The 24,484-nt window shown below is 35.1% G+C and overlaps 1 protein-coding gene across 3 annotated transcripts in view; it reads right to left on the bottom strand.

The window, feature by feature from the left end:
- The window catches only part of BCKDHB (branched chain keto acid dehydrogenase E1 subunit beta), a 292,585-nt gene that overhangs the window by 92,900 nt on the left and 175,201 nt on the right, over positions 1 to 24,484 (bottom strand). For 2 of the 3 annotated variants that reach the window (XM_060115039.1, XM_060115040.1), the window contains exon 9: positions 21,932 to 22,018. The exons of the other annotated variant lie outside the window; for it this stretch is intronic. In XM_060115039.1, coding sequence (XP_059971022.1) covers positions 21,932 to 22,018 — 87 coding nt within the window. The remainder of the gene's footprint in view (positions 1 to 21,931; positions 22,019 to 24,484) is intronic. 3 annotated transcript variants of the gene reach the window in all.

Genomic DNA, 24,484 nt, shown 5'->3' with positions numbered 1-24,484 from the left:
AATTACAAGAGGATCAAGAGAGATCAGAGCAGAAGTGGGAAGTTGAGTTGGACATTCTCTAAGATTTTTTTTTTTAATTTCATATGTTCTACCCTAATTATTAGTTTCTTTTGTCTCTCATCTATTACTGGCACACATACTCAGTTACAACTCATAAGTGGATTTAGCCAGTTTTGAAAAATACTTTCTTCTCTCCATGATTTATTATAGTAGCCCTACCTCAACACTAGAGGATCTTGACATAGGATTATGTAAATCCACTAACTGAAGCCATAAGATACAAGAGAATTATCCTTTGACAAGAGAATTATCCTTTGAGTTCAGGTAATAGCATAGTGAAGACTTTTCCCTGTATGATTTTATTTTACTTCCTAGTTTTAGTAAAATAAAGTCCTATCCCCACTGGAAATTCTGCCCTCTTTTTTTTTTTCTTCCAATTTTATTTAGGTGTAATTGACATATATCACTGTATAAGTTTAAGGTGTACAGCATAATGATTTGACTTACATACATCATGAAATGATTATCATCATAAGTTTAGTGAACATCATCTTAAATAAATACAAAATTAATGAAATGGAAAAAAGTGTTTTCCTTGTGATAAGAACTCTTAGGATTTACTCTCTTAACTTTCATATATATAACATACAGCACTGTTAATTATATTTATCATGCTGTACCCTAGTACAGCTGTCCCTAGTACTTATCTTTTTTTTTTTTTCTTTTTTTGCGGTACGCTGGCCTCTCACTGCTGTGGCCTCTCCCGTTGCGGAGCACAGACTCCAGACGCGTAGGCTCAGCGGCCATGGCTCACGGGCCCAGCCGCTCTGCGGCATGTGGGATCTTCCCGGACCAGGGCGCGAACCCGTGTCCCCTGCATCGGCAGGCAGACTCTCAACCACAGCGCCACCAGGGAAGCCCCCTAGTACTTACCTTTTAACTGGAAGTTTGTACCTTTTGACTGCCTTCATCCAATTCCCCTCCCCCCACCCTCTGTCTCTAGTAACAACCAACATGATCTCTTTTTCTATATTTGTTCGTTTTTGAAGTATACTTGATCTACAACACAATGTTAGTTCCTGTTACACAACACAGTGATTTTGTACTTCTATACATTTCAAAATAATCACCATGATAAATCCAGTTAATGATAGGTATCTGTATGGTGATACAGATATTATATAGTTATTGACTATATTCCCCACACTGTATATTTCATACCTGTGACTCATTTATTTTGCACCTGGAAGTTTATACCTCTTAATCTCTTTCACCCATTTCTTTCTTCCACCCATACCCCTCCCCTCCGGCAACTGCCTGCTTGTTCTCTGTATCTCTAACTCTGTTTCTGTTTTATATTTGTTTTGTTTTTTTAGATTCCACATATAAGTGAAACCATATAGTATTTGCATTTCTCTGTCTGACTTATTTCACTTAGCCTAATACCCTCTAGGGCCATCCATGTTGTCGCAGATGGCAAGATTTCATTCTTTGTTATGGCTGGGTAATATTTCATTGTATATATGTACCACATCTTCTTAATTCATTCATCTATTGATAGGCACTTGGGTTACTTCCATATCTTAACTATTGTGAATAATGCTGCAATAAACATAGGGTGCATATATCTTTTCTAATTAGTATTTTTGTTTTCTTCGGATAAATACCTGGGAGTGGAATTGCAGAATCACAGTTCTATTTTTAATTTTTTGAGGAACCTCCATACTGTATTTTTATAGTGGCTGCACCAATTTATATTCCCACCAGCAGTGCTTGAAGGTTCCTTTTTCTCCACATTCTGCCCTCTTTTTCTTTTAAAGCATCATCATCTCATTTAAGCTAGCACTGCTATTTGTGAATCTCAAACATAAGTAGAGCTGTCACACCACAGATCTGAGTTTTCCAATAAATGCTGCTTCATTCCATATGTTCACACTGCAATGTTTGTTTCACAGCAGAGCTCATATTTCACTTTATTTCAGAACTTTGTTTCAGCACAACTGCATATAATATTTTTCCTTTTCCCTTTAAAATGTAACAAGAAAACACGAATCCAAAATATAGTTTAGAGCGAAACAAAAATAAAAGTGCAGTTAACGGTAGAACTGGTGGTTGTTTTCAAAGGCTGACCAGCTAAAAAATGCAAATTCCTTTGGATTACACTGACACATAACAAGCATACCTTGAGCTAGCTGTATCAGAAAACGCTTCTATCACTTGACAACATATGGCTTTGCCAGAAAAGTTGGCATTTCACACACCCAGTCCTCCAATATGTTTCACACTGATTATATCAAGATTACAGAACTATACATTTTGCAAAATAAAAAGGTGTGTAATAAGCTTTTGGCATTCACAAGAGATCATTTACAAAACTCGTAAGAAAAATTCTATGGTTTGTTCTTAAAAATAATTTGGTATAATAGTTTTAATTATGTAATTAACATGAAATATATTTCAATACATGCAAAGATACTTTTCTTCTAGAGTTTTCAACATGAACTTCACATGCATTTCTGAGATGGATCACTGAACCACTATTAATTCATCTCCTAATAAATGCTTCAATACTATAAGCTTAATCAGACCATAAAAGAATACCTACAAAAATGTGTTCCATTTTACTTTTCATTACTTTAAAATATGCCCCAAAATATTTTGCTTTCTACTTGCCAGATTCAAGGGGGGAAACAGCCATTAAAAAAGAGCCTCCTTTTTCTAATATATCAGAAAAAAAGAGTTGCAAACAGCTTAATTGCCATTTTCTGATGACAGTTTTTAGAAGAAAACAAAATAAAATCTATTTTTCAGAGTGCTATTACTCCTCCTTTATAAGGTGAACATTTAAATTACTAAAATGATGTTCATGTCCATGCTGTGGGGTGAGGGCTGAGGGGGCACTTTCACTTTTATGGCAAAAGAAAAGTTTTCCTAACGTTCAATTTATTTTATAACAACCTTCAGCTTAATTTAAATGGATTTCATTGCACAAATAGAGAAAATGGGTGTTGAGAATACTAAACTTGACCAATTATATTTTGGATTAAATAAATAAACAAGAAGAAACAACATGGTCATCAGAAATCTGAGTAACACCCCACACAGGAAATCCAGTTTCATGTGCCCCCTTAGCTTTGTACTTTGTTTCCTGAGATTAACTATTGCTATATTCGCAACACATTAAAAGAGTCAAGGGAGCATATGGGCCCTGGAGATAGATGTGCTGTGGTTTCTTGTTCCTTTGCTTGCCTGCTATCTAGCCTTGGGCAAAATAATTCACCTTCTTGAGCCTAAATCTATCTAATCTGTAAAAAAGAGGATAACAGATACTTCATTAAGAGGGTGAGAGGATTAAATAAAAGAAGGTGTGTAAATTCCCCACAGAGCAATGAGCACATAGTAGGTGCTGGAAGAGTTATCTCTCCTTCCCCACCCCTCCCAAGGCCTGCTCCTTTGCCTTCCACCACTGTTAGAGGACCCAGGCAAAGGAATGTCCAGTACATAAAGTCATCTGGATTTTGGATTCCCTTACATCTCCTAGATGTTTATTAGGTCTGTAATGATACTCCTACTTTCATTCCTGATACTGGTGATTTTTGTTTTCTCTCTCCTTTTGTTGATCAGTCTTGCTACGGGGTTATCAACTTTCTTAACCTTTCCTAAAAACCAACTTTCTCTTTCTTTTTTCTTTGGTTTTTTAATTCCTCTGTTGTCTTTTTTCTATTTTATTGATTTCTGTTCTTATCTTTATTATTTTCTTCCTTCTACTTACTAAGGTACATTTTGCTTTTCTTTCCTTACCTGAAGGTGGAAACTTTGCACATTGCTTTAAGGTTTTTTTTTCTTCTTTCTAATATTAGCATTTATAGTTATGCATCTTCCTCTAAGCACTGTTTTAGCTGCTCTGCACAAATTTTATTTTGTGTGTTGACTATTATTCATTTCACAAGATTTTATAATTTCTCTTGTTATTTCTTCTTTGACCTATCATTACTTAGAATTGAATTTTTAATTTCCAAATATTTGTTTGTTTTCTAGGTCTTTCATGCTATTAATGTCTAATTTAATTTTGCTGTGGTCAGACAACATATTATGAACAATTTGAAATGCTTAAATCTTATTAAAAGCTGTTTAGGGCACAACATATGGTCTATCTTGGCAAACATTCTATGTGCACTAAAAGAATGTATGTTCGACAGTTTTTAGTTATAGATTTGAGTTACCATCTGGTAGTGTTCCTTTCAACCTGAAGAATTTCCTTTAGTATTTCTTGTAGAACAGATCTGATAGCAGCGAATTCTCTCATTTTTAGTTTATCTGAAAATTTTTTATTTTTCCTCTATTTTGAAGGATAGTTTGACTGAATACAGATTTCCAGGCTATTAGCTTTTTTTTTTTTAACATAATGTACTCCTCTTAATTTAATTTTATTTATTTTTGGCTGTGTTGGGTCTTCATTGCTGCATGTGGGCTTTCTCTGGTTGCAGGGAGCAGGGGCTACTCTTCGTTGCAGTGCATGCGCTTCTCACTGTGGTGGCTTCTCTTGTTGTGGAGCATGGGGTCTAGGCGTGCAAGCTTCAGTAGTTGCAGCACGCGGGCTCAGTAGTTGTGGCTCACAGGCTCTAGAGCACAGGCTCAGCAGTTGAGGGCACATGGGCGTAGTTGAGGGCACACGGGCTTAGTTGCTCCATGGCATGTGGGATCTTCCCAGACCAGGGATCAAACCCATGCCCCCTGCACTGGCAGGTGGATTCTCAACCACTGCACCACCAGGGAAGCCCTGTTAGGTTTTTTTTTAATTCCAGCCCTTTAAAAATGTCATTCATTGGCTTTCATTGTTTCTGATTAGAAATAAGCCATAATTTGTAGTGTAATTCCCTGTATGTGATGTTTTAGTTTTTTCTCTGGCTGTACTGTCTTTATCTATAGATTGTATCTATGTCTTTGGATTTCCTAGTTTTCTCCTCTCCTTCAATTACAACATAACCTTTGCAATGGTATTAATATAATGTAATTGAGGACTACTCTCATCATCATTTGAAAGAGATAAAAGCCAATATAGAACAATTAAAAAGAAAAAGAAAACCATATACTGAATTTCTGTTAAATGATTACTGAGTTAGTGATTAAAATTACAGGAAAATTTTAATCATATGCCACCAAATGTAACATTTATCTATGAAACTAAAAGAGAATTTTTTCCTAGCTACTTTCATAATTACATAAATCAGCATAGCTATATTTATATCACAAGTTCTAAATGTTATTCAAATATGATATTAAGAGAAAGATAAAAAAATAACACCACCACCATAAGAAACTGCAGTCACTTATCCAGGGCATTTTTGTCCTATCTGGACCAATTTTTCTATTTTTGTTTGCTCTGTAAGATATTCTGAAGCTATGGTCAGAAGTACATGATTTTAGCCTCATGTTTTTTTGACCACAATTACATTCATTCAAGGAACAAGAACGTCCCTGAGGATAGAGAAGAATGAAGGGGGCAAAGAGGGTTAGAAAATAAGGAGTTAGGGTTTCACTGTAAGGATGACGGGACACCATGGGGACAAGGAATTGCCATGATCTCATCTGCACTTTGAAAAGGCCATTCCAGCTACTCTGTAGGAAGCACTTATGAAAAGAAAGTGATAGTTCAGAGAAGAAAGGTGGTGGTTTTGACTGAGGTAGCAGAGGTACTAAGTTAAATGGTCGGGTCAGAGACTTGTTTTTAGAGTCATGCTCCTCCTGGTGTAATGAATACAGGGTATAAGAGAAAGTCAGGCATTTATGAGGCTTCCCAGGCTTTTGTCCTGAGGTAGGGAACACTGAGAAAACAGTAGTGGGTTTGAACTTTTTTTTTTTCCCTTTGAGACACTTACTCGACAGCCCGATTGAGATAGGAAGTAAGCAGTTGGAAATTTTGGAAAATGGAGAAAAGGATAAAGGAGAAAATGAAGATCATTCATAATATATTCCCTCTACCTAGAAATTAAAAAAATCTGCTAATATTTTAGAATATTTCTTTTGAAACTTACTAAATGGATTTGAAAAGTAACCTTCTTTAAATGATTTTACCAAAGAGTGACTATAAAAAGCAAATATATATACACTACTATGTATAAAATAGATAACTAATGAGAACCTACCATTCTGCCTTGAGTAGCACAAGGAAGTCTACTCAATGCTCTGTGGTGACCTAAATGGGAAGGAAATCCAAAAAGGAGGGGATATATGTATACATATAGCTGATTCATTTTGCTGTACAGTATAAACTAACACAATATTCTAAAGCAACTATACTCCAATTTAAAAAAAAGGCAAATATAACTCCAGTGTACAGCAGAAGTCCCCTTTGATGATAGTTATTTAGCATCCAATGGTTTCCCTGAAAAATCCCAGAAGAATTATCCATCAATAAAAGTACTAATATGTGGAATAGTATGTCATCCCTAAAAATAGTCAAGTAATTTTTCTACTATAGCAAAACAAGATGCTGTATGAACTGACCAACTATACCAAGTGACAAATTATTTGTTAGCTATTTATCACTTAAGATTACAAACGATCACTATTTGACAAAACTTATTATCATCACTATATTTTGTTCATTCCTTGATCTTTCTTGCAATTAATCAGCGCAATTTGATGATTACTTCACCTGCTGATATAATGGCAGGCTTACCTTTTTTTTTTTTTTTTTTTTTTTTTTTTTTTTTTTTTGCTGTACGCGGGCCTCTCACTGCTGTGGCCTCTCCCGTTGCGGAGCACAGGCTCCGGACACACAGGCTCCGCGGCCATGGCTCACGGGCCCAGCCGCTCCGCGGCATGTGGGATCTTCCGGGATCGGGGCACGAACCCGTGTCCCCTGCATCGGCAGGCGGACTCTCAACCACTGCGCCACCAGGGAAGCCCCAGGCTTACCTTTTTAACGAAGGGACAAATTCAACATTGTACTGTATACAACCCTTAAAGGGCTCATGGAATCAATGAAAAGATGGCTGTTTTTAGCTAATATTTTAGACTACACAATGAAATTTAAAATGCAACCATATTATTTTAAATGCCTTACTAGAATAATTTAAAAAAAAAACACTGCAAGAAACTCCCCTCCCTCACAAATAAAGGGGGGGGCGTTGAAAATTTTAGAAATATACGTATCGGCCATTCAGTAATTCCTTAGCAATGAGGATTTATGCCTAGTTTATGCCTTCTGTCCAAGTTAGGAAGATAAAGTGTATGACTATCTTTTTTCCACTACCACCTCAAGTCTTCTCTGTTTCTATGACAAGCTTCCTATCCAGACAATAGGAAATGAGAATTGGTGGAAATGAGAACAACTATTTTAACAGTTGGGCTATTAGACCAACAGGTGTGGGTCTAATTTCCCATCTCCCTACCAGCTCACCTCTCCTTAGCCTGACATGGAAGCTGGAACTCTATGGTCACTTACTGGACATACTGAACATTTCTTTAGAGAAATGTACCCTAATACAAACATCTGCTCTATTTGATGTACAGGTGACCAAGGGCTTCATGAAAACCAATAGAAATATGAAATTGCTCTTAAAATGCTTGACTTGCGTACAGCATGAAAAGATCAATATTATTACGGGTGATCATACTCCACTCCTGCGACATCAAAAACCACAATAAACTTTCACTAATAAAAGCCTTCACTAATAACAAAGGACTTTAGATTTTTATCTATGAAACAGGTATCAATTTCAATTGTTATAGACAACAGAAAGACTGTTGGCTTCACATTTGTTATGCAAAGGACTTTCAACAAACTAGTCCTCACCTGATAAGCCCACCGAGCCTTCCCAGTATCTCAAGGGAAGCATCTCTATTTGTATAACCTGGAATTCTATCCTCTCAGAAAACATTGTTTTAAGGCTGTTTGTCCCCGAGGAAAACAAATTCATTAGCCAGGTAGCAAGTGAGCCAAGCCTTCCTTCTAAAAGAACATTTTTAATAGCAGTAACACAATGATGATGTTAGTAATGACTGTTTTACATTCTTAGCTAAAAGGTGCTTCATCAGTGAACAGCAATATTTTGTCCTAATTTTGAGCAACAAGGCAAGCAGCAAGAAAAGTCATACTAAATGAACTTTTCAAGTACTTGGCAAATTTCTTCAAACGGCATAATCAACATTTCAAAATGGGATTCTTTTTTTCCTCAGGACATTTGTTCTGAAGGAAAAAATGAAAACCCGGCTTATTCTTAGGAGAAATCATTTTAAAATGTTTTATGGACCCCATTGTTTTTTTTCTTCACTTGATATTTGGAAGAGAATGTCTTTCTTAATTATGTGTCAGAACGATCCCCTTCATTCCAACTTTAGCAAATTATCCTCTAACAGCATCATTAAAACTACTGTTAGTTATGCTATCCTTGGAGGAAATTAACAACATAGGCAGAAGTTCCATATATTACACCCTATTCCATGATACCGTTTTAAAAAACCATTGGTAAAAAAGTTAATTCATATATCCTTTGGTAGGAAGCCCACACACTTTGTACTGATAGATGATCCACTTTAAAAATGCTTTTCAAATGGTATTAAGTAATTCTATAATTTTTTAAAATATCACTTTTGATCAACCATGTGAAAAGAAAATATATGCCTACATCCAACCTTATTCTTTCACCTTCTTCCAGTATTACAGGGTACTTCTGATTCTTGTTGACTAGGATGGAGAAGGCTTTCGTAAGCACACACTACCTAGAATGATGCTTAGTTAGCCCATGGTGAGAGCAGAATCATAGCTTTGCTGCAAAGATCGAGGGGCTTGGCGAGACCAGCATGGAGAATACTATCAGGAAAAGCAAATAGAAAGAAAGAAAGGGAGGGAGGCAGGCAAGAAGGAAGGAAAGGAGAGAAAAAAGATTCTGTGGTTCTCTGAAGGGCTGAGAAGGCATCCAGGTGGCATCCTCACCAACAGGAGGATTTAGCTTCACCTGTGGCTTCCATGACTCAATGTGAATCAACATCCTAGTTTTGTAAAGTACATGGGTTTTATTAAAATGAATACTGTATTTAACTTATTAGGTAAATTGACAGCTGCACACATAATAAAACATTCCATCATATTAAAAGACTATTTTATCAACATTTGTATAGTACTTCATTATTTCTAAGGTGCCTGAACTATGTTTTTGGAACTGCCACAGGAAAGCTGGTTTTAATAAAGTATAGGACTGTGTGATGTTGGAATATTATTCACAAAATGCATTCAGCTGGGTCTGCTGCGCACACTTCGGTAGAAATCTATGCCCAGAAAAGTTCATGGTTAAAAAAATAAAGCATAAATTTATTATCAGAGTGCAGAGGCTGGAGATTCTTCCATAATGAGCTGTAAAGGTAAGACTAAATTTCAATTTTCTTAACTGCTAATATTGAAATAACCATTGGTACTATTTTTAAAAGATAAGCAGAATAAAGGGGGAAAATGGTGCTAGAACATTTAAAAATACAAGCCATCTCAGGGAAAACTGAGATTGACTGGTCCAGAAAGTATTCAATAATACAGGCATAGCAAGTATTTTATACTATCTGTATTCTAAGCTCTGAATTTAAAATTGGACCAGGACAGAAACGCAGAAATGTAGTTATTATGAGGTTAAACTAATCCTATCAAAAGAGAAAATAATCAGAACTTGTTGTAAACAATGGTACATTGTGGATGTTATAAACGTGAATTATGAAATGTTAGTCATCTCAACGCACTTCTTAAAACACAAATATTTAGATGCTCCTAAAAGTATTCTCATGAATTATCATTTTCACCTAATAATTTTGATAAAGACAAATTGATTCTTGGTGCCATCTGCAATATAAAACTATGATCCTTTCAAGGATTAAAAACAGAAAGGTATGCCTCTTCAAACGGATCAAGAATTAAAAATAAAGTCCCTTCTTCAACATGACTTCAAAGAAAATAATCAAATATTCAACACTTCCCCAATCAAATGCAGTTTTTTCAGACATTTCTGCAAATTCAAACAACCTCTGGAACACTTTCATTAACAATGATAGATTTTTAAAATCAAAACAGTTTTAAACTAGATGATTTCTGCTTATAGCTTTCATTTTCAACTGCTTGTTTGGGTGGTTAAGTGCTGATTGTAACTTGTCTTAATTTTCACAAGTGTTTAGATTCAAATTAGGCAGAAAATTCATTAGCAGTAGTTAATTTCTATTTTCATGTGTATTTTCAACTCAACTGTGTTTGGGAGAGCTATGAACTCATTCATGGAAAGAGATGATGGGCCTTGTAACAACACGTACACTAATTGGAGCTATAAATTTAATTACTTGAAATTACCAAAATAAAATGAGCTTTCAACAACAGCAACTTTACTGCACACCAAGAGGCATGACAAAGTAGCTGAGAAATTTAGTTCTATCTCCAGGAGGCCAACCAGCACAATGCTGATAAAACCTGCCTAAGATTTCTTGCCTGACTTAATATGCTTCTCCATATTTGCCTAGGACGTTGTACAAGGTGGCCAAAAGGATTGGCCCCATCATGGATACAGGCTCTGCTGTCTCTCATTTACAAAATTTTAAATAACCTTATTGTAGCTTGAAAAATATTAAGACAAGGTCGTACATTACAAAATGATTTTTTTTAAATACGAGAAACTGTTTCACACCAAATAAGGAAATGAAATATTTTAAATCACTTATAATTTCCTTTGGGAATACAACCAGATATTCAAGAATTACTGCTTCAAAAGGCAACTACAACTCTTTAGGTGCTGAAATACAATTTAAAGGTACCATATCATAGAAATCACTAACTTAAAAAAAAATTTTTATTTTACATTGGAGTATAGTTGAGTAACAATGTTATGTTAGTTTCAGGTGTACAGCAAAGTGTTTCAGCTATACATATACATGTATCTATTCTTTTTCAAATTCTTTTCCCATTTAGGTTATTATGGAGTATTGAGCAGAGTTCCCTGTGCTCTACAGTAGGTCCTTGTTGGTTATCTATTTTAAATATAGTAGTGTGTACATGTCAATCCCAAAACTAACTTTTAAAAGAAAGTAATACTTTCCTTCTGAGAACCTATTTTACTGGTTGAACAGTCTGTTCATGCTATGAAACTTCATTGGTAACTATTTAAATGTAAATGTCTTCTTTAGCCTCACTAGACAATTACGAGGAGGAGAAAAGCAACACTAGATTATTCAAAAGAAATAACACTTTGCCGAAAGGACGGGAAATAGAAATTTGAAAGACAACAGAGGACAGGAAATAGAAATTTGAAAGACAACAGCACATAATATCAGTGCTCCTTTCTCGGAGGTTAACTCAACAAATACAAAGCAAATCATTCTGGTAGGGTTAGGGGACAACAAATTGGAGTGGCGATATACAAAAGGCCAACAGTCCAGTCTAGCAGGTTTTTGTAACTAGGAATTTCTATATACAACGTAAGGCAGCAAGAAGGTCACTCTTCAAAGAAACTGCTAACAACAGTGATGCCTGGGGGCAAACAATTCATTTAAATTATTTCTCAAGTGCCTGCTTTCTATCGAGGGAAGAAGGACACTAAATAAATTAGCGAGAAACCTGCAGACATTTCAAGGGCTATGAGAACAGGAAGACAAAATAATGTGATGGAGGAAACCTCTGCTTTATGGAGCTACTGTAGACGCAGCATCGGGGACCCTCGGTGGAGGGGCTATTTCCAAACAGAGGCTACTGGAGAACCCACATACTCCTTTAAATAACTTCCACCTCGTTACTTAGGACTCCACTTTTATAACATAACCTTTCAGTTGAGCACATTTACTTTTAAACATTCCAGCAGAGTTAATTTTTTCCATCCAACTGGCAGATCAGTTGGTCTTAAGAGGGATGGACAGGAGTGATCTTGGGACACCACCAAAAGGACACAATAAAATACTAACCAGAGGTTACAAAAAAAGGAAGAAAAAAGTGCAGGAGGTCTGGTATGAATGCACCTTTGAATTCAAAGGGGAACTACTTCTGACTGGAAAAATAATACGGACTGTATGAGAGAAACTGAGCACTTTATCATTACCCAGAGAGATGGAATGCGGTTGATCTTTTTTCTGACTGGCTTACATCCAGACAGATTTCAAAAAGAATGATAGCGATCCATCGTAAAGCTAATACCAAAAGGAGGGAAGAAAAATAAGCAGGGGACCCAATGTTAGTATCATTACATACTAGTAACGTTAGTCTCATTGACTGTTTAACACAGGAAAATGAAATAATCTGAATATACCAACATTATGGTGCTTTCACTTTTATAATGAGAGCAATGAATCAAATATACCATGCATGTGGGGATAGAACTAACCTGCAGAATGGCCAGATCTAGGCAGTGGGGTTTCTCTGGTTTTAAAACTATCCCACATCACAAACCTGAGTTAAGTATTACCATTATGAATGACAATTCCCAAAACTCCAACATCCATGATTAAGAAACACGCCAACGGGGCCTCCCTGGTGGCGCAAGTGGTTGAGAGTCCGCCTGCCGGTGCAGGGGATACGGGTTCGTGCCCCGGTCTGGGAGGATCCCATATGCCGCGGAGCGGCTGGGCCCGTGAGCCATGGCCGCTGAGCCTGCGCGTCCGGAGCCTGTGCTCCGCAACGGGGGAGGCCACAACAGTGAGAGGCCCGCATACCGCAAAAAAAAAAAAAAAAAGAAAGAAAAAGAAACACGCCAACGTGAAATATGAAATTTAAAAAACCAACTCAATGAGCAAAACGAGCTTTCTTATTTAAAACAATTTAGGAAGAACTCAAAGACTTACCATGCCATGTGGGAGAGACATCTAATTATAAGAAAGCTCTTAATTACTATAAAGTATGATACATGTACATAGAAAATAAATTATGAGGAAGAAAATAAAAATCAACAGAAGTCTTATTTTGAAGATTTTTTTCCTATGCCTATATCAATGTGTAATTTTTTTTTCTTTTCACACAATTGAGCAAGTAAAACACCTGCAGGCTTGCCTAGTGAGTTTTTCATTTAGTATTACATCCATACAAATGTTACAATGTTGTTAACTATTCTTTTAATGATTTTAACAAATCCACAATGTTCACTATAATTTATTCAACTATATTCCTGTTGTAACTGATATTGCTTCCAATATTTTATTAATCAATTTAAAGGCATGGAGAAGAATGCCCTTATCCATTCTCGTAACTCCAAAGTGAGGACGCCTAGAATTCCTAGGTCAAAAGCAGAGTTTTGATACACATTACCAAATTGATTTCCTGGGAAGATGAATCAATTTCCACATTTATCCTGCACCATCTCAACACTAAAATTTTTAAGCAGTGCCACTCTTATGGGTAACAAAGAAGACTGATATCCCATTCTGAAATTTGCATTTTTAGTCATAGTAAGTGGTATATCATTTTATGTTTACTAGCCATTAATAGTTCTAAAAACAATCTGCCTCTGACCTTTAAATACAGGGGCTACTAATTTCCTTATTGATATTTAGGAATGTCTAATACAGGGCACATATCAATTTTTTGTCACATGTTCCAACACTTTCCCAGTTGTCATTCTCCTTTCAGTTGTGCCTGTTTCTTGTCACACAAATATTTTTCACTTTATGCAAATACATTAATCTGTGATAATGATTGATCCTATTGCTTTATAATTTTTTGCTCAAAAATTGCTTGCCCATCTCAATATCAGTTATTTTGTACATTTTTTCCTTTAGATTTTGTGGTTTGGTTTTCTTTTTCTTTTCTTTTTTTTTTTTTTCTGGTTCATTTAGAGTTTATTAGGGAAATAGAAAGCAAAGGGCAGATTTGAGAGAGACTGAAAACCTGATTGCTAGATAGGCTGGAGGTGGAAGGGAGAGGATGGGGATGGGGTTGGGGGGAGGTGGAGGGAGCGGGGGAGTTAAGGAGACTGCCAGAGAGGGCTTCAAACTGAGAAAGTGGCATTCCAAGCTGAGCAAATAACACTGAGAGATTGAGCCCATTTCTAACTACTTTATTCCCCTCTCCCTTTCGTTAAAAGTCACGTTTCTTGAAATAGTGGTCTACATTTCTTGCTTTAATTCTTCGCCATTCATTCACCAGCCCAAATATAATGGGGGCCACATTTGCTTTCACCAAAGTCACCAATGTCTTCTGGTTGCTATACTCAAGGTACAACCATCAGTCTAGCTGACAAACGTGGATGCATTTAATATTGTTGGCCATCTATTCAATGGTAAAAGTCCCCCTGCTAGTCTTCTGTAATGGCTCTCTCTTCCTCGCTTCCTTCTCTCTGGACATTCCAACTCACCCTCCTTTATAGCTCTTCCTCTCTTGCTTGTAAATGTGGGTGAGGACTCCTTCTTCAGCAAGTTCCCTTCTTAAGACTATCCTTTTCCTGTGTGATCACACCCATATCCATGACCTCAGCCATCACTATAAGATGATGATTCCTTAATCTTTTTCTATACCTTAGAATCTCTCCAGAGCTGCAGAGACACATTTTCCATCCCCACCTCAAATTCTACAAGTCTAAAATTAATTCATCATCTTCCATAGACAATGTGCTTAAACCCATTTTCCAATGATAGTCCCCAACTCGGTGAAAGGGTATCTCCATTCAAAATTCACCCAACCTAGAAATCAAGCTAAGCCTTCCCTGCCCGACTCCTACTTAATCAGTCAGCAAGTCTTTCTTTCATACTCTTCCTTCTCCTCCTCTCTCTAAAATTCACCTTTCTCTCCAACCCCACTCCTGTGTCCTTGGTTCAGAAGACCCTTAAATCGCTCATCTAAATTACTCAAATAGTTTCTTAATTAATCTCTGTGACTTCCTGCCTCACCCCTCCCAATGCATCCTTAACATAAATGCCAGAGGTCTTTCTAAATTGTAAATCTTTCTATGTTAATCTCCTGCTTAAAATCCTTTAGTTACACCCCTTTGCCTTAAATAATGATAATTGTGACCATTGTTTTTTGAGTTCATATTACTTCCTTTTTACTAGAAAGTTTATAAGGTGTATTTTAAATACATAAATAATGTATTTAAACTGGAATTTATATCTATGTGAGCTGGCTTTACTCTGTCCTGTCAGTTTCCTCTACACAAAAACGAATTACTTGCTATTAACATGTAAGATTCTTTAGAATCGAATTCTCACCTACCTGTTGATACTTACCTCATGCTACAAACCTCACATACTACTCTTCAACCATACCAAAACCATTGTAACCCCTAGAATATCATATATTTTTTTCTGCCTCCTTATTTATATTGTTCCTTCTGCCTGAATCCTCACCCACCTTCACTCCTCCAAGAGTTAACTCAACCATCACATCTGAGTTAGGTGATCGAGTATTTAATAATCCCATAGTCTTCTGAATATTTCTCTATCCTAGTATGTACCACAGTATAGTTATCTGTTTAGCATCTATTTCTTCTACTGAACTCTTAAGTGTCTATGAAACAAGAACTATATTTCTTGAATGAAACGCCCAAATTAAGGCTATGCCCAGAGTATTCAATAAAGGCTGGTTGTACAAATTAATTATCATTCAGGAAATGTCCAGTAGGCCAGTGTGATCACTGTGATACTAGAATCATAAAAGGATATGAAAAATAACATTGGAAACATCGGTTTGGGCAGCTGAGGATCTTGACCTAAAGATCTTATTACTCCAGAGAAGATCTACTGGAGGTTTTCGAACAGATGATGGACAACATTTGATGTGTCCTGTAAGAAAATAATGGATAGTAAAGTGATAAGACGTTGGAGGTCGAGATAAGAAGACAATTTAAGAGGCCCAGAAAGGTTTGAGGAGAAATAGAATTCATTTTGAGATAAGCTGATTTCCAGAAACTGGCAGATATCCAGGTGCTGATGTCTACCTCTTCTCCCTGTTTCATGTTAAAATCTTTCCACATAAACCATTTTATCATACAAATTTCTTTTTTTTTTAAGGATATACAGTTTTATTTTATTTATTTATTTATTTATTTATTTATTTATTTATTTATTTATGGCTGCGTTGGGTCTTCATTGTTGCATGTGGGCTTTCTCTAGTTGCGGCGAGTGGGGGCTACTCTTTGTTGTGGTGCGTGGGCTTAGTTGCTCTGCGGCATGTGGGATCTTCCCGAACCAGGGCTTAAACCTGTGTCCCTTGCATTGGCAGGCAGATTCTTAACCACTGTGCCCCCAGCAAAGTCCACATATTTCTTATCCTTACCAAAATTAGCATGAAACTGGAATTCTGAGTCGAAGGCCCAACAGGCAGAGCCAATCTTGAAGGTTTCAGATTTGAAGGTTTTAAGACTAGCCAGGGAAATGGTTGAGACTGCCCAGGAAAGAATGGGGAGAGGAAGAAGAGGGCTGATGGGAGAAGCCTGGCCACCTGTACACTAATGAGCAAAGGAGAAAGAGACATTGAGGGAGACAACGTGGGGTCAGGGCAAGGGGGAGGACCAATAGAGTGAAACATGGGCTTAACCATAAACAGTGATACAGCAGATCTATCCATGATGCATCCCCGGAAAGATTTAGTCTTCGGTTCATATTTATGGCCATGGAAGCTGTTTACTGAACACTTGACAGGCTTCAGGGCAAAATTCCATTTTAAAAAGGTCATCGTATATCTGAATACTCTATGTTAAACTGCTTTTCTGATGCTTTGGCTCCATCTAGATAGATGATAGTATACAAGTATGCATTTCCTGATTGCTATTTTCGTTGTTGGCAAATGCTTTGAATCACTAGTAAAATAAAAAAAATTTAGGGCTTCCCTGGTGGCACAGTGGTTGAGAGTCCGGCTGCCGATGCAAGGGACATGGGTTCGTGCCCCGATCCAGGAAGATCCCACATGCCGCGGAGCAGCTGGGCCCGTGAGCCGTGGCCGCTGAGCCTGCGCGTCCGGAGCCTGTGCTCCGCAACGGGAGAGGCCACAACAGTGAGAGGCCCGTGTACCGCAAAAAAAAAATAAAACTATAAAAATAAAAAAATAGTAATAATATTATTAAATTGCAGTAAACTATTCATCAAATTACTGCCCTGATAGCTTCCTCTGATGACTCTTACTTTATCAACATGGTAATTTTATTTAAATGTATTTTCCACAATGTAAAAATCTCAAGACCATTTAGGACCTTATTCCTCTTCTTCAGATTGACGTTTGTAAACAGAGTGCTGGTAAATTTGGTGGTAATAATAAGTTTATAAGAAAAAATCCTTCTGCATAGTCCTTTCTACCATGAAAGAGTGAGAAAAGCAAAATTCCTTTACTTGAAAATTAGGAAAGTTTCCTTTTACGCGATGATTAACGTAAACCCTATAAAACCCTCTCAAACTTTTAGAATATGATTACCTTAAAAATATATGTCTGTATGCACAATTTCTGAGTTCTTATCCTAAGAATAGAGACTGCACAGAAAGGATGGAACAATGATATGGAAATTTACCATACTCTCCAATTGGACTCTTTATTGCAGACTTATTGCTTCCATGTGTTAAAAAAAAAAAAATTCAAACCTTTAAGCCAACCCCAATCCCTAAAATTTTTGGCATTCTTATTAAGCACTGAATCCAGAAAGGAAAAGAAAAAACAACAAACATTTTTTGTATTATTATCCCAAGCTTATCAGAGTCAAGATTTAGTTCATAATTATGGGAATGTATTAGAAACTAACAATAAAGATTGGTTTCTACAAGGCTTAAAGAAAGTACACTGTTTAAAGCTACTAAAATGCCAGGAATTATTTGGTCTTAATATTCATAAATAACACTTATTTTGAATATTTCATTGGAGAATATATAATATAAATTAATTTAGGCAAAATATTTAAATGGATGAGGTTAACATATTCTTTTTTTGCACAGTAAAATTTTTGGTTTTTTTTTAAGCTATGGTTACATAAAGCTGAGGAATACAAACATCACATCAAACTAAGTCATATAATTTTCCAAAACAACTAAATCTTTGCTCAAACTCCACAATGAGGTCAATGAATTAGCTAAACTCTGTTGTCTCTGCACTTTTCCACAAATCAAGTTCTTCTCCAAGTTTCGGTATGTGTCAAAGGAAAGAAGGAAAAAGTTCCCTCACCCCAAAGTGAGAACAGATGGGAATGTAAAATTAGATGGTAAGAGACAAGTGAAGCTTTGGATGACTGACCAAGAAATCTTCCCCAGAGGACAGCAGATATAACAGACCTCACTCAGCTTGTTCCACCTCCCAGTTTGCTTCCAAATTAATCCAATAGGAATGCAAAGTAGTTCTCAGATTCAATGGATTGATTTTGATTTTTCTAAGCATTTATATAAATTTTATGAAGAAGCTATTGATCAATATAAGTTTACAATGTTATTTTTAATTAATATAAAATAGTCTCCTAATCACTTTTGTGATTTCACTTACTTCAAACTGAGACTAACAAAAAATATTTTTTGAAATAATAAAATAAATGGCTTTATGAAAAAGAGGCAACGGGCATGAAAAAACTTGTGTACACTGAACTCCTTTTATGATAGAAGAGCCATCTGCTACAAATTGAAAAGTTATATAAATAAAATATGAACATATTTTATATTCATTCTTCTCATATTTTATCTAACTAAAAATAAATAGTAAAGCCAGCAATACTTCCCATAGTTAGAAAAAAAAAAGTTCCTTTACTTGATATTCATTTTATAGAGCATGATATAATTTTTCTACCTAAAAATATCAATTATAAACTTAAAGAAATACTGTCTAAAATGCTGTATTCTCTTCAGGATTCTTAATTTTTAATATGGGAAATAATTTAAAATTTGAGCAAAACAGAAAATGGTACTCTCAGTTTTTAATGTATTAAAACAGTAGTTTATTGTTAATAATCATTCTCTTAAAATATTGTAATATTAAGAGCAATTTTGTAAGATTAACCATGAACTTTTAAAGAGCTATCAAATACCTTCCACAAAACGATGGTTTTGGAGCAGATGGTTTTTGCGTGTGCTTACTTTCACATAAAATTTACATTTGTTGATACAATGAGAATAACTCAGCATTTTAATCCATAGTGCTCAAACGTATAGATCATTCTCACCCCTAATTTCAAACTTCTTTAGGACAACAATGAACAGTTCTCTATGTACCATTTCCCTGCCATTCCAGAAAATTGCTTTCAAAATCTTAACCCTGCTTTATCTTTTTCAACATTACAAAGTATACACAACCAAAAAGAAATATAGAAACATGAACCGTTCCAAGTGGTGAAAGCAGCTGCACCTCACACTTAAGTGATTTCAGTTTAAAGAAGCCCAGGCACTTGGATAATTTGATACAGGCTTCACTTACAATAGGGAATGAGGCCTTCCGTAAAGAAGGTGCTCAATACAGTATCCTGCATTTATTGGAATATGTGCATGAAACAATTACTGAAAAGTAGATTGCATTATTCAGATTACCCTATATTGTATGCAAACATTATTACCAAAAAAGCAAACAAACAAACCAAACCAAACCAAACAAAACAAAACACAAACAAGGTGTCTAGCTTTTTTTTCCTTCCTGGTCAATACATAAAAGCCACACAGGCAAACATTTGGAAATCCAATGTTGATTATATTTTGTTAAAATTCATTTTCCACACTTTCCATTTGTACAAGTAAAATCTGAATTAAGCAAAATCAACTGTGAGCATTTTGTAATTCTTCCTCATATTAATAAATCCAAATTCTAATTCCTCAAAATATCAAACTAAGACCTCTCTACAAATTTTACATTATTTCCTTAATTTATTTTGTGGTTAGTTGGTTGAAAGATTTTAACATGGAAAACAGAGAACATCTTATAATGAATCCAAAACTTCTATCTTCCTCATGGGGTGGGGGTACTTTGAATAAAGAATGCATATGTACATACTCAACATTTACTCAAGACTCCTGTCCTAGTCCCAATCTTCCACTTAATTTTAAAATCGGGTCAATCACAAGCACTTTGAATGAGAAACACTCATCTGTTAAAGGAATCCAGTTGGTTTGGGTCAGGATTTCTCAGACCTCAGACACCCAGGATCAGTGGGCATATTTTGGGAGTCTGAGTATTATAAGGTGTGGTCTTTGTTTTGGTGTCTTCATATTATGATAAAAAATATGACCATATTCTATATAATCTCTTTCACAACCTTAACCACTGATTACTATCATATAATTTCAGGATCTGCTTTTGATACAGTGTTTATGATCTTGATGGTGTAAGCTTTTTATTGTGACTATATTTAACTCATAATATGATGTTCCTCAAACTGGAATTCACAAATGTATTCTTGGAGCCTGAGAGACAATTTTCCTTTGACACGAATCCACATGTTATTCAAGACCAGTAGACACTAGGCTAGATAATCTTTCTAATTCTTTTCCAAGCCGAAAAATATGTTACATTCTATGCGGCTTATAGTAATCAATGGAATTCAAATTTAAAAAGCACGTCTAGAGAAAGTGGACTTTAGTTATAATTTCTAATTCTATGTTCTATTTATTTTCCTTTTACATTTAAATGCAAGTGAAAGTTTTGAGATAACAATAAAATGACATTCAGTGGGCAAAATGAAACAAAGCTGTCAGATAAAGTTCCATTAGCAACAGCCAAATGGGTTTAGTGGACCACATATTAACTAGGAATCAGAAAATCCCAGTTTCTTTTTACAGTTTGCCTTTGACTTGAAATACCATCTTGGTGTTAGTGATTCATACTTGCAAGCCCCCCCTTTTTTTTCTTTACAGGGATACTACATTATGCTACTCAATGAATAAAATGCACGGTAAAATACCAGGTATTTATGTTACACAATGATAAGCAATATGTTTCAAATTGTAGTCTCTATAATAAGGAAGACAACAAATCTACAAAACTCAAGTATTTTCTTAATTTTGTTAGTGAAAAATATATACCACATGTAAAAATAACAGCATAATTTTTTATCATAATTATGAATTCTTTTGATCTAGTTTTTAAAATATTTGTTTAAATTTGATTCATCTAATTTTAAAATGTTTATAACATTGTCAGTTCATACTTAAAGATATTTTATTGGTAGAAATCATTAGTGCTCATATCATAATTTTATATCAAATTTTTAACCATATACTCTTAAAGGAATTTTCAATTTATATGTATCTTAGCAATAAAATCATCTTACCACCAGTAAACAGAAGTAAAATGTTCGCTAGCTGCAAAGATACTCTGAATTTAAAATGCATACAAACTTTCCATTTAAAGTATAGTTACTTAATTTTTAATTTAAAAAGTTAGGAAAAATGAAACATTTAAGTCATCTTATTCCCATCTATGATATAAATGTGAATGAAAGTTTTAAGTAAAAATCCTCCATAAAGAGGTTTGTAGAATTTTTTCCTGATATGCAGCATCTTAACTGAACCCTTTTTTAAAAGAAATGTTTTTAAACCATTCCTAAAATGTCGCCAATAGCATATGATTAATCAAATTAATGAATTAAATTATTGATTGTGAAATTAGTTACTGAATTTAAATTATTGACTTTTGACAGATTCATTTTTTCTAAGGTGAAAGCTGTTAAAATCAATTTTATAAATAAAACGTTTCATGATAAGATTCATCATGATAAGTTTTATTAAAAGAGAAATATCCCATTCAAATTTAAGAGTTTTCTTTTCCTCTTAACCTAGCAAATATAACTGACATTAGTTTACTAAGATTATTTCAAACTTCCTTCTTCCTATTAAGGAATTTTCAGCTTTTAAGATTTCTTTTCTAGAAGATGTAATTAGACCATTATCTAAAGGACAGTGATTGGAGTCAGACGGAAAAATGTACTTTTCTAAACAGTGCATGCTTTTATATATTGTGATAAGTAATTTTATTCTTGGATTAGACACATGCAAATGCACAAACGCTCACATCAGTGCCAAAAAGTTACTCTACCTGAACCGTCGAGCTGATCTCAGAGGCAAAGCCGCCCGTCAAGGGAGCCTCGTGACTAACTAGCAGTCGCCCTGTTTTGATCACAGACTGGAAGAGAAAAGGAAAGTCTGATGTTGAAGAGAATACATATTTTCAAGTATATGATGGTAGTTTTGATTAAGTAATAAACATAAATTATTTAAATGCAATAAATAATTAAAAATTAGCAATTCAATTTTATGCCAAATAAGTTGTAACTCCCTTTCAGCTGGACTGTTCTTTAAAAGTTTTCAGTAGATAATCCTAGTGCAAAAGAAAAATGAGATTTGTAATTCTATGTATGTCATTAAAAATGCCTTCTATTATATTTTTGTGTTATAAACTGAATGTATTTCACATTTTTGTATCTGAATATCATTTTTTTCCTCATATAGCTCTAAGAATGAAAGTGCCTTTTTGTTCCTTTGGGAGTATATTTGCATATAAATAAATAGTCTTAGGACATTTTTTGTGTGGAGAAGGAAAACATAAAAATATCGTGTAAAAACTGTAGCAAAGGAAAAGCTCAAGCCACTAGACATTCAAGGAAACCGAGCACGAAGAAATCACCGGGAAAGTAAAAGGGTTACAACTCTCTTTGTTCAAGTGTATTGAAATATGGTTAACGACCACAACTCCATTTTAAACTAGAAAATGTCACAGAAAATAAGGATGTATTCTCGACACTGGCTTGGTGTGGTTGTTCCCACTGTGCATGACACACTCTGTACAATAATAAATCAAAAAGTATAGCTATGATATCATAGCAGGATGCCAGTGTGAAGGAAGGTAAAAAATATTAAAACCAACAGTAAGTTACTGCTTAAAATATGTTACACAATTACCATATTACAAAGGAGAAGTCGTAATTTCTCCTCTACATTTCTAATAATTTTGTATCACCTTCTTTAAATTCTACATTACTCTTTTAGGAACATGAAATAAAAATCTTCCAAACAGAAAACTTACAGGCAGACCTGGTTTTATTGCCCTTCACTTTACTGTGCTTTGCACATAACTGCAGTTTTTACAAACTGAACCCTGCATTGTAAGATGATGGTTAGCATTTTTTTTAGCAATAAAGTATTTTTTAAATTAAGATATGTACTTTTTTTAGACATAATGCTATTACACAGACTACAATAATAGTATAAGCATAACTTTCATATGCACTCGGAAGCCAAAAAATTTGTGTGACTCACTTCATTGCAATATTCACTTTATTTTGGAGGTCTGGAACCAAACCCTCAATATTTCCAAGGTATGCCTGTATATAAATTAAAATACTGCCTTCATTCTAGGCAATTAGGGTTTAGAATTTCAAAAGTGTGTAGCAGTTTCAGCCAGCAGATGTTAAACTCCAAGATATGGCCAGTAGCCATGACAAAAATAAGTTACCGTATCTACTAAGTAAATAGTGACTTAAGAATATGAAATTTTATGAACACCTTAATGAATGCCATCCCCGCCAATGAAATATTAACCTTGGAATATGTTGGTATTTGAATTTATGACTGTGGTTAATTATGCCAAAGTGAAAGTCACAAATTAAATTTCAGTGCCCCTGGTTAGAAATATAAAGAGACAAAAATATTCTACAATCATGAAAAAAACAAATGTATTCTTAAAGTATTCCCTAAAAAGATGTCCTGACTTTAAGGATTGCCGATTAAAGAAACAGATTTGACAATCAGAACTTTCTTATACCTCTGAATCCCAGAACTCTGCCAACATAAGAGCATCTAGGAATGATATAGCCCAAATCCATCCCAGCTAGACGGTACAACCCAGCTAGAGGGTAGATAGGAGAAACAGCTATAAAAATGTTGCTGTTCCCCTCAAACCCCACACAACAGAGTTGGTGCTTTTTATCTGAACTGAGGCCAATCCAAGATCAATGACAACCCAATAAGCAACCAAGGCAAATGTTCTAGGCTTCCTCTAGCCTGCAGAATGTAGTGGGGAAACTAAGCACAGATGTACCCAGGACAAAAGCTACTAACCCTTGGAGTCCATGCAACATGATGGGTAAGCGGATAAAATCAGCAGGAGAAAAGCTAAATAAACCAAGATACATCAATACAGCAGAGTATTATACAGCCATGAAAAAGACCGAGGCCATGGAACAGTGCCCATGACAAGTTAATTGGTAAAATAAGCAAATTGCAGAATAATATGATCTCATTTTTGTGAAAAATGGACACCAGTAAACATGGCTATATATATTGAGCCAACATGTGTAAATAGTCTGGAAGGATTCATTCCAAACTATCAAAACTTGTTTCTCCTGAAGATTGACAGTGAAGGAATTGTAGGGAAAGAACTTTTGGTTTTGTTTTACTTTAAATGAAAAGTATTTTTATATTACTGAAAATATTCTCAATAAGTCTAAAATAAAGAAAAATAAAGGGAAAGCCCTTTTAAATTAATGCTGAAGGTAACAAATACATGTGACATTGCAGTCATAATCTCAAAAAACGTAATTTTTTTATGGTATCTTAGGACTAGCTTCAGATACAAGGGAACCCTGAGGTC

The sequence above is a fragment of the Mesoplodon densirostris genome, chromosome 12, assembly GCF_025265405.1.
Source record: "Mesoplodon densirostris isolate mMesDen1 chromosome 12, mMesDen1 primary haplotype, whole genome shotgun sequence".
Taxonomy (NCBI): Eukaryota; Metazoa; Chordata; class Mammalia; order Artiodactyla; family Ziphiidae; genus Mesoplodon; species Mesoplodon densirostris.
The sequence above is the reverse complement of the archived record's forward strand: the minus strand, read 5'-3'. Positions and strand labels throughout refer to the sequence as shown.